The sequence below is a fragment of the Siniperca chuatsi genome, linkage group LG19, assembly GCF_020085105.1.
Source record: "Siniperca chuatsi isolate FFG_IHB_CAS linkage group LG19, ASM2008510v1, whole genome shotgun sequence".
NCBI classification, from domain to species: domain Eukaryota; kingdom Metazoa; phylum Chordata; class Actinopteri; order Centrarchiformes; family Sinipercidae; genus Siniperca; species Siniperca chuatsi.
Window position 1 is genome coordinate 12,651,875 of NC_058060.1, and position 12,397 is coordinate 12,664,271.

A 12,397-nucleotide genomic window follows, 5' to 3' on the forward strand; every position below is an offset into this window, starting at 1 on the left:
CAGTAGGCTCTGGTCCTGTATGCAAAACTCTTAATAAAACATTACTTCTCCCATGCTATTCCAGTGCAAATGTCTGGCCTGCTATCTGCTGGACACTGACCATTAATAATAGGATGGACTATATCCATGTAACTCCACATTCTGTTTGTAAAATGTCATTATGGCGGTACCATGCTGCTTCTCTGCCTGTCTTGAACTCAAGAGCTGGTCTGCCGTGAACAGTGGCGACTCAGTCTGTATGTGCAACAGGCAGTCTTCACTAATAAGCTATACTGAAGAAAAAACCTATTTCCGAATATTTGTAACTATTTATTTATTCATACCTTTGCCAAGCAATTTTTCACAGACTAGATGGTGTTAAAAGGATATTTGAAGACAACCTTTGACTTCTCACTCATTATAAAATGTCACTAACTCTGCAGGTGCTGGTGGATGGTCACCTCTGGACAGTGACCATTATCAGTGGCTACAGGTGGACCTGGGTTCCAGAAAGCAGGTGAGCGCCATAGCAACGCAGGGTCGCTACAGTAGCTCTGATTGGACAACACGGTACCGTCTCCTCTACAGCGACACAGGAAGAAACTGGAAACCATATCACCAAGACGGCAACATTTGGGTGAGTGAACAAGAAATATGTGTCTAGGTGTATATGTGTGTGCATATAAGGCATGGCCACAGGCTATCAGATAGGGAACTAAAAACAGTAAGACCATCTAAGACAGAGCTCTATAGTTGGCTTGTTTTTATATTCTTGTTGGGTGATAATTGTAGATAACCATATACAAAGCTATTTGCATGTATTGTTCTTTTTTCCCCCATGTTAATAATTTTTTGTATACAAATGAATGTATGACTCAAGATGTATGTGTTAAAAGGACTGGTAAGAAAGGAAATATTTTTATTATGATAGAAGAGGAAATTAAATGACATGCCACTGTTATTACAAAATCAATGTAGTGTTTTGTTGTCATTATTATTATTAAAATGTGAAGGCCTCCTTTTCACCTTCACATAACCCAGAGCAGAAAACCATATGTGGGAGGAAAACTCTGCCACAGTGCGGTGCACATACATATTCATCAATTAATTAGCTCAGTTTTTACCAAATGTAAAACTTCAACCATAGACCTTATTCAAGCACTGATGGGTTCTAGATGGAAAATACAGCGTAAGAACAACATGTGGAAATGAGCCATTAGCACGCTATTCCTTGACATTGTATGCTAATTGTCTACATCTCTTAGTCCAAACCAACAGACTGCTGTCACTGCGCTCTTAGCAAGCACAAGTGGGGCACCTGACAATCCAAGATCATTAACTAATGGGTTAATGGCCCACACTATTCACTGTTGCTGCATGGTGAAGGGCTACAGGTGATAACAGATGGGCTTTCAGCTAGAGGAGAGGAGAATAATAGCCCTGTAATGAATAACATTGATACACCAAGCTAGTCAGCAGAAATATAAAAGCTGGAAGTAAAAGGGAGGCGCTGTTTGCATGTTTATCTCCACTGGTGGAGTCAGACAGGATATGTTTTTTCCCCAGTCCATCTGATTCTCATCTGCTAGGAGGATCTTTGTAGAAAGGTTAGTGTTTGTCATTGCCGAACCCTCCAAATGTTGGATCCTCAGCGTATCGCCTCCTGTAGAAGACCATTAGGTCTATGTACTTTACTTTACAAAGAAAAGTTATGTTTACATTGAGTGTTACTCACCAAAACGCATTGTGTGTATCTTTGAGACCTAAGAAACGTGTTGAATGTATTTTCTTCCTCATAAAACGCTTGCAAAGCTGTAAAGTATTTCAAATCCTGTATTGTTTATATCCATGTTTACTTGCTAGCAGTCTTCTTCTTCCATGGGTTTGCTAGCGCACTGGAATAGTGTGAAACCATTGGAAGGACTGTGCATCATGTCACCCGGGCACGAGCATGCATGTACATCCTTGTGTGTGAACGACATGAACAAAACGGGGCCCAACCCATTGAAAAACAGCTCTATATTGCTACTAGGAGTCCGTAACTGCATAGGGAACCTTTAACTTTGAACTATGCTGTACTAGGTATTTTGAAGTATATGTCTTTCTTTTTCTGTTGCCTTTCTATTAATTAAATGTTGAGATGCAAAAACCTTGAAAACAGATGGAATAAACACAAGCTGACCCAGTTGACCCCTGTTTCTGAAAATTCAGTACATATCAGAATGTTACTAAGTAGTGAATATGATAAGGGAAAATTTATTTAACATTTCTAATTCACACTCGGATCAAGACCCCATCAGAACTATAATATAAAGTTTTCAGCTAGCATAATTAGTTTTAGCTAGCCTTTTTCTTTCTTTTTCTTTTTTTAGCATACTCTGACAAGTAAATTTTCTTTTCTACCATTGTTATTAAATGGAAGTCGAGCCAATGCTTGCCCTCTCAACAGCTCAGCCTCTTGGGCTTGGTACAAACTACACCATATGCTCTAATCATGACATTAACAACCTACTGTATAGCCTAATATTTTAACATAAGCATTTCACTGGTGCAGCTTGTTGCGGATGGTACGCTAGCTCAAGGAAGTGTTTCCTGACGGGGGCAATTGAGGGCAGAGTTTCTTTTAAAACTGTGTGTTTTCATACACACAAATGTGTACAGTGTTTGTTTTTTGCATGTCTGCATTTTTGTCTGTGGGTATTAAGCTCTGCGTTCAGCCCCAAATAGCTTCATCATTATTCTCTTTTTTAGTACTGTTAGGACTGGTTGCAGTGACAAATATAGATCGTTTACAGTTGAAAGTAAATTAAGCTGTTGTTTTTGTGTGCTGCATCATAATTGTTTGCCGATTATTATTTATTCAGAAGTGTTTTCCTTCTGCCGTTAACCCTGATTCATTGCCTCTAATATTTCTGCAAATACTCCAAAACACATTCATCTCTTGGATGTTTTTGTAACTATAGCCGACTTTTTTTTTCTGTTTTGCCTAGATGTATGACATATATATTGCTTTTTAATTTATCGGCAGTGTAATTCAAAATATTGCTTATGTAAACAAATACTGGGCCAATAATTTGAAGCTGGGCATATACCATCAATAACCCCCAGTGCAGTAACAAACAAAACTGTAGCCATTTGTTTCTCTCTGTCTCTTTTCTTATTTAGAAGAGGCTTTGGGATTACAGCCATCTACATGAGTGCACACACACACATGCATGCACATATACATCTACTCCTACTAAAGCTTAAGATGTGCTTCTGCACAAGTTTAGACCTTTTTTTGTGAATGTGTGTGTGTCCAATTGTGTGTAAGTGGTGATAATGTTGGAGCTATCAGAGCTATTGATCAAAGGGACGAGTGGGGATGGTAGAGCGCTTAAGCCAACTTAATGTTTCACACACACACACACACACACCCATACACACTGATACCAAACACACCCTGTTTCAGCCCATTCAATCACATTCTGCTCAATCCCATCCACCACTGGATGAGATTCACACAGCAATCCCCAGAGAGAAAACCACCTGTCCTGCAGTCTTATGCATGAAGGTTCTATTCAGGAACATTTTGCCACCAATCACAGCCTGCCGCTACTCCACACTGATGACTTAACTCTTTCACTGTCGAAGTGAGAGGACAACTTTCAGTCAAAGCAACAGTGTTGATGCTAGCTTAACTGTTGTGACTGTGGGGAGGATAATTGGTCAAGACCTGGCAACTGCAGTATTGGTTTTGTGAAAAATAATGTTTTTTAATACCTCACTAATGTACTACTGAGGAGTCACAATGACATTGATGAATTACTGCGATAATTAAAATACCAACTGCTATAACAGAGAACAGTGCAGCAGAGACTGTCAATACTTGCAAATGTGAATTAATCAGTTTCACAATAATCATACTGATAGGGGAACACTCACTGGCCGTAATAGACGATCCAATGGATTTGTGCATAGATAATATCTTATTGGGTTCTCATTTAACTATTACACTAAATAGAGAGTGGATTTTTTTTATCACTAGTGCGATATAGAGCAATGTGTCGATTAGAATATATATTAAATATATATTTTAATATGTTTGTTAAACCTTAATGATAAAATAATATGAGTTGGTGTGTAACACTGATTACAAAACCGTGTTTGTTTCGAATGATAACTCCACAGGGTACTTAAACTCTGGCAATGATGGCAATAAATAAAAAAATAAGTTTCACTGATTTACTTACTTACACACCTTCTGAAAACCATAAAATAGTGGCAATGTAACAGTTGTTGTAGAAATTTGGAGTACTCAATGACAGGTAACAATTTATCATCGAAATGAATGTCTTGGAAACCTTTCAAGTGATCATCTTAATGTCTTTTGTCAGTTTAAGCGTCAGAGTTTGATTCCCCAGTTACAGCATCATGATTGAATGTGTGTCTCAGTGGGAGCATTAAAAGTTAAATGTGTTGTGTAGTGAATTCTGTGAAAGCATAGAAAAAAAAACATTCTCTGATCACACATTAAAACTCAATTAACTTAACAAACATTTTAAGTCACATTTTCCTTCCACACATTTGTTTACCATAACTCTTATTCAGAAAATGCCAGCAGGCCCTATCTGACACTGTCAGATTGTTTATTCATGTGGATGAGGAGCTTGAAGCTGCAAGTACACCAGGTCAGTTGACAATAATGTATGTATCCAATAAACTATCACAGCCAGGGCCCGCAAATCTTAAGCTGATATAGGATCAAAAGGGAACATGTTAATAATGGTTTCTCTCTGGTCCAATGAAAAATAGCCCAGTATGTGATTTTTGGTCTTAGGACATATCTTAAATATGGCATAAGTTCCTTCCACCCTAAACTGCATCCATACGACTGGTTTTATTTCTGTGATGTATTATTGTGAAGTGTTTTCATATTCCAATAACATATGTCTCTACCTGGTATGAGGTGTGTAGACAGCACAGGTTTAGATTGCATTCAGATTCTGCATGTGGGTGTCTTTGTTGGTGTCAGGTATTAGATGATTCCATTAATCATACCATATATGAGAAATAGTGCATGACTTAAAAAGTGCAGTAATAAATGATTACAGTAATTCAATAGTACATTTTGCAAATATTCACCAATATACAGTATCTTGGCACTTAACAGCAGTTGCCTCAGAATAAAATAATGCAGTGGGGGGAAAAACACAAGACATAAAAAAATGTTTTATTGGACTAAATCGAAATCATAGAGAAAAAGATTCTTTGAGATTAACAGTGGCATAGGACCCAAATCATTTTTCAAGCCTCTGTGCTTGGAAATACATTACTGACCTTGTTATCTTGTCAGCTGGCCTGTGAGCCATTTTGGCCCACACTTGAAGAAATCAGGGCATGAGGTGTAACAGAAGTGAATTATAGTTACCCCTTACTCTGACAGATATACTAATCTAACACATATTGGTATCGCTATTTTGGATCTTCACATGTTGTGAGACTAACACATCTCTTTCCCAGTGTCCCAGTGACCTATGAAGAGGAATTTCACTACTGGAAAGAGGGCTAGGTCATCTATGTCGAAACTGGTGACTTTTGGCCAGAAAAACTGAGAAAATGGCTGTAGATTTTTCTGTTGCTCTAAAGCAGAAAATCCTACAACAACCAGAACGCATTGCGCAGTTCCTGCCATACTGCTCCCAGGCCACTCTTTTTATGAGTACTTTACAGAATGGCTGGTGAGGAATTAATTTCCCAGGCTAGAGACCATTTTATTTTTAATGTATTGAAATGTAACTCTCAAGTCTCCCAAAATGGAAATAATCAAGTAGAGTACAAGTTTCAAACTTTCAACAACAAAAAGGTATTTATTTCCCACCTCTGGTTTTCACTTTTTGCAGCTTAATTTATTTCAGTCTGTCAGTTCTGAGAAAGAAAAGCGACAAGAGGAATGAAAGTACAGTACTGACTTTTTGAATCAAGTGCATCATACATTTATATTTAGGCATTTGGCCAAAGCTTTTATCTAGAGGGGCTTACATTAGGACTAAAGACTGGAAAGTAAATGTACATTAGTGCAAGGGACCAAAAAGACAGGCAAGCAAGGAAAAAAGAATAAATTGTTATTGTAAAGACAAAGATAAAAAGATGGCTCAAAGAATTTTGCGTATACTGTATGTATTAATATATATATATATCAAAGTGCTCATAAAGGGGGAGTGCGAATGAAGATGCAGGAAACTGGTCTGGAATTAAAACAAGTCTTGGGCTAAAGTTTTTAGGCACTCTAATAGAAGACTAAAATTAAAATTTAAAAGTATACGTTTTATACATATACATGTATAAGTATACAACATATACGTATAACAACAGACCGGTTTCAACCAAGTATTTCTAAGGGTCATTTGGTTACAAAGGCACACTGCTGTACCATCATATTTTACGAAATCACCATCATACCACAAGGGCGTTAACAGCTTATTCTTGTTTTGGGAAGGGGTGGGGGTGTCATTTTTGCCTTTATTGGACAGTGACAGCATTAGAGATAGACAGGAAACATGGCGAGAGAGAAGTAGAAAGGGGTATGACATGCAACAAAGGTCCCTGGGGCGAACCAGGGACGTTGTGGTTATATGGTATGAGCCTCAACCACTAGGCTGCTGGAAGACCCACCAACTGTGCAATTTTAACATAAATTACACACACTATATTGGTAATACGCTTTTTTGAAATAGGTACATACCAAAATATTCTGGGGAGACCACTCTGATGTAAAAACCTAATGTAACTGGCTTGTACCTCACTCATAATAAATTCATATTAAGCTGGCGAATCTGCAGCCTGCTCAGTGTCAGCTTGTAATTGAGTGATCGGGAGGGGTACTCCAGATCTCAGCAAGTGTGCTACTACTGTATAGTTTCACTGTGTATTTATGCTTTATGTGTATTAGTTTTAATTCTTTAAAGTGTCATATCACAGTGATATTTTTAAGGTTCACTTATGACTAAAGCATGGACCATTTTCCTTTCCTCATGAAGCTTGTTTGTGTGTGAGTAGGAGAGAGAAGTGTTGGCTTTGTTGTGCAAAAATCAGGAGTGGAATGGGGAGTTATTATGTAAACAGAAATATTTGGCTAATTTCTTTGCTCTAATTATAGCTGCACAATCTAGCCAGCAACCACATCAAGTGCAACTGCTGTTAAGAAAAGCCTTCGATATTTGAATAATGATAGCGATTCATGAACAAATCTAGAAATAATTTCAACCAGCCCAGTATTCCGCCCAACCCATCATACTCCTGCTATGTTGTGAAGATGACCACATGCACAGGATTAGTGGTTCTAAGGGTGCTTCACATCAATGACACTGTCCTTGTAGTCATGATAATAGATGCACTATAGAGGGGAATATTTTCTTCAAATGATAAGTGATTGCTTTTGCCAGTAACACAAGAGAAACAGCCATTGTTGTTCTGTCAACATATACCTGAATGCCTATTTTCTCACTGATTATTAATTGGATATAAGCATCCTTTACAAAACATTATGTAAAGACTAATACATTCAACCTTGTTAAACTCAAGACTGGTTTCAAGTCGCAATTGGAGATGATCCATAGCTACCACCCAAACAGCAACTGGTGCCAGCTGATGAGACGGATTGGGGAGGGGATCAAAGGAGATTTATTTACGTCAGAGGAAATGAGGTGCACTCATTGGATATTAATGTAAGGTCTTCATGAGGTTTAGCAGTCAGTTTGATGTGTGTATTAATAGATCCTCATGTTTTGATCCTGACTCATATTGACCCAGCACATAAATTACTAAAAGAGGTAACCAGGCACCCACATGCATGAAAACATGTTCATGCACACACACATTCACTCACAGCTACTACTGCTGACTAATTGCCATTTGCCATTGTAAATGAATTATTACATTCAGCATTAAAGTCCAAAATGTTTGAATTTAACTAATCAGACAACAGAGGAGCATGTTGCTCGCAGTCATGGATATGACTTTTATGGGGTTTTTTTTCATCTACACTGATATAAAGTCTCTTCTAACTTCTGGCTCTGTATCTTGATCCGCTACTGTGACTTCACAGGACTTGAACGTCAGCCTCTTTAATGTCACTTCACTCCATTCCAGATAAGAGTTGTATGGAAATTAAAAACTGCTGAGTGTGAATAACGAGAATGATAAATTGAAATAGATAGAGAGGACACTTCTCGTGGGTCATGGAGGTCTCCTGTGGTACAACTTGAGTGGCTGCTATGAAATTTTAATAGTACTGTGATGAACATTGTACTTGTCTGACAGTGGACAAGACATGGCCCTGAAAAGTTTAGTCAAATTACACCTTTCCCATTATATGGACTGCACTGAAACTCTGTGTTTTATGACAGTGTTATCAAAAGGTGGTGCCTTAATAACCACTTAAATTGCCACTTTTATTTGGTCCACAAGATTGTTGGTGATGAGTGGCCTCTGTCTGACTCATTTTGCTGAATACAACTTGCTTCCTTCCAAATGGATCTCGTGGGTCTTACAACGAATGTCAAAGCTCTGAGTGAGGAGGCGGTGTGATGCATGAGGAGGAGTCAAACATGAATGAGTGTGAAAATGCTGGCCCCCTCAAACATCATGTCAAAACGCACATACACTTTCATATGAGTTTGTAAAGTGTTAGCAGGCGCCGACGCATGCACACACACAAACACGACTTAGCTCCATGTGGTGTGTGAGGTTTAATAGCAGAGCCAGGGAGGCAGTCTTCACTCCATCAGTGTTGGTCCCTGGTGAGCAGAGGGGAGAGAAGGTGCCAAATGTTCACAGCCTGAGTAATGGGCTCTTAAAGCTCTGTTCTTTCCCTCTGTGTGTGTCCGTGTCTGTCTCTGCCTGTCTGACTCTCTGTAAAATTTAATTCAGTGCACGGCAATATTTTGCACAATGATGATAATATAGTAAAGTTAGAGGGGGAAATACTGATGGTGTGATGCTAAAATGTTTCTTGATTTTTGCAAATCACTTTATTTCTTTTGAGTAATTAACAAGACAAAATGGAAGTGTATGGGAAAGTATTAGCATGAAATGTTCTGGAGGTGTTCATTCTTGAGCTAATAATGTGTGTGAAGCAAAGAAACAGATTCCAGTCCCTTTTGTCACCAGCTCTTTGGGAGCTCATTTTAGCAGGTGAGAGCAGTTAATGAGAGACTGAACTGAGGAGCAACACTCTCGCACATGGCTATAACAGATACAAAGAGATATAATAAGGTATCAGATCCAATAAAATAACAAAAAGAAGATTGGAAGCACCTTGCCTGCACAAATAAAATGATGTATTAAAGCATTTGAGGCGTAGAAATCAACAAAAGCGAACAGGGCAAAAGACTGACATACAGTAAATGGTTGTAATGAAACATGCAGCTATGCAGCGCAGTTCAATGTTCTTCCTCAAATAGCACTGATGAGTATTAGAAGAGGAGGAGGACCCTAGAAATGAGGAAAAAAGGTGGGAGAAATGATGTGAGCTCTCCACTAAGATAGACCACATAATATCAATGCTATCAAAAGCTACTAGATACATATGAGGAAGATAAACATGAACATTATATAATGAACATCTTACATTAGTAATTAGAAGAAATAACATATTTTAGGATTGTACTTTTATTAATAGCAAGAAACCATCAGGAAGAGGGAGAGCAGACAATCGAAACTATACAAAGAACAAATGATAGTCGAATCACAAAAAATTACAAAAACGTTACAGGATACAACGTAAGTCAAGTTCAAGTTCCTCATTCAGCCTGTCTGGAGCTGTAGACCCAGATCAAAAATCCATTTAGCGTCTGCCTGCAGCTGAACTTGGTTGTGGTCTCCACCCCTAGTGGGAGGCTTGATTGACTGTGTAGCCCAGAATTTAAATTCTGTTAGCAGGGGTCAAGAAGTGGTTAGCCAGAGTAGATGAAGAATCTCTCCCATTGAGGCAACTATTTTCTGTTCAATAAGGCCTGTTCCCAATTGCTGTATACATATATATATAAATAAATAATATATATATATATATATATATATATATATATATATATATATATATATATATATATATATATATATTGCTCAGGGAATGTCTCAGGCAATGGGGAACAGAGGAAGACGTGCTGGAGGAGGAAGGTGGGAGGCACAAGGTGTCCAAAATTTAAATTAGAACATTTTCCACTTTGGCGATTCATAAACTGCTTTAGTTTAGTGCTGAAGTGCGTTTTTGTAGTGGGAGACTTGAATTGATCACAACAGTCTCTGAGGATGGTATTACATTTAAAAGTTACAATGGATTTCTCTCTGAAACATCATGTAATTGCAACACATGACTTGCTATTTTTCTAAAAATAGTTGTGTTGTAGGCATTCACACACATACACAATGTGCATTGGACAAGTGTCCCTACACTTGTTGATGAAAATGATTGATCTATTCTACTCTCTAAATAGATTACATATTGTTTCTACATTGTAACACGTAGAATTCACTATAATTCCCTGTGTCTTTAAAACATTTGAAAGATCCATGACTTAAATTTAGCATTACTACAGTTTGTCCTGTTTTCTTGGCACAGTAGAGGCTCATACCCACGCAAACACAACCACCCACAGGGCTTCACAGAAACACAAATTTCTCTATGGCCCTTCTGTTTTGTCCTGTACACTTGTCGATAAAAACAAAAGACCAGACCAGGCCAGACTGATTTCCCCTGCCTCTGTTAGAATGGAACACACATACAAATCCACACATACACATACAATGGCCCTGAATCTGGGCTGGTCCAAAAAAGGGTCCAGCAGCAACAAGCAAACACCAGAAAATAGCTTTCACTTGTTGTTTCTCAGTATCTGGAGATCTGTTCTCTCGAAAGGCCTGTCTCTGGCTGTCAAAACAGAGACACACACTTAAACACAGACATACACTTATACAAATACCGATATATATTCACTGACACACAACCAGACAGAAAAGACAGATGCACATTCAGGAAATGAAAAACATGCAGCCAGGGAGAATACGTAAGTGACTGAGGTGTAGGAAGTAGGGAGAGCTGCTGAGCAAGTGGATAATGGGTGTGCATGTACATGTTTGTGTGTATGAATGCCAGGATGTGTGCATGGGCACAAGCATGCCAACGTGCATGTGTATCTTGTTTATATGGCGAGTGATGTGTGCATGTGTGTGTGCGACATAGCAGACTACAGGGGTATTTGTTGACCAGCTGTAGTAAAGTGATTGGCTTGTTCTGTCTTGAATGACAGCAGCCCTGGTGGTCCAAATGCCCAACAAGGAGATTGGCTGGCTCTCAGCTTCTCTCATTATTTTTGTTTTCCAAGATTCCTCTCATTGCTTTTCCTCCACTGATCTCATGGATTGCTAAAATCATGTGACAGCCCTGCGCTGTTTTGATTCTCATCCAAGGTTTTCTTTACTAACTTTGCTTATTTAAACTTTTAAAACACAGCATGTTCAGTTTTTAATATTCTTAAACTTTATGCACATCCTCACAGGAGTACAAAAAATAGGAGTAAATATTTTTCGGTTTGAATCTACTAAGGATTCCCAAGTGCGGCAAGATTTTTTGGGGGATGGAATACTGCAGTACATTTACATAACATAAGTACACATCAGTTTTAGGCTTAAAAAAATAACAGAGAAATTTCCACAGTTCCAAGACAATGATCCATTATTTAGGTAGAGTAAATGTAATAGATACATAGCCTACTCCAAATATTTTACCAACCTGTCAACGAGCAGTAATGTGACGTCTGTGTCTGCCCTCAGGCCCTTCTCTCAGTGCTCTCCAGCAAGGAAAAGCTAAAGCTACACCAATGGTTATCCGTGTTTGTCCTCGCCCTCAATCGCTTTCTTGTTTTGACAGCAATCCTTCCTCTGAACGCCAAGTTTCTTTTATATCTGGAGCATCAGAAACTTGGACGCTTCTTAGGCTTTACTTCTAGTTGCTTTAGCCTACTCCATCGCTATGTTTGCTCCAGAGCCATGTAGAGAGAAAGTTGCGTCATCTCAATCAATATCAATATCAATTCAAGTGGCTTTATTGGCACGACTGCATACAATACAATGTTGCCAAAGCACATTAACACAAACTATACAATCATAATAAACAAAATAAACAATAAACAATGCTCAATAATAAACATTCTCTCCAATGGACTTTTTTTTACAGCAATGGCGGAATGCGGAGCTATCTACATGGTTCTCGGTTGCTCCCCGCTTCCGCTCTGGCAAACCAAATCAAATCAAAACCAAACCAGTCAATGCTGGTTGGCGTATATTGCATCATTACAGACACCAGATTTAAAAAACTTAGTATACTGCGAAATACAGAGAGATTTACCTGGCGGTGATAGGCTTAATCAACATTGAGTGA

The 12,397-nt window shown here is 38.5% G+C and overlaps 1 protein-coding gene across 3 annotated transcripts in view; it reads left to right on the forward strand.

Moving 5' to 3' along the window:
• cntnap2a (contactin associated protein 2a) overlaps positions 1-12,397 on the forward strand; it is a 316,253-nt gene that overhangs the window by 145,308 nt on the left and 158,548 nt on the right. For all 3 annotated transcript variants that reach the window (XM_044176652.1, XM_044176650.1, XM_044176651.1), the window contains one exon: positions 423-616. In XM_044176652.1, coding sequence (XP_044032587.1) covers positions 423-616 — 194 coding nt within the window. The remainder of the gene's footprint in view (positions 1-422; positions 617-12,397) is intronic.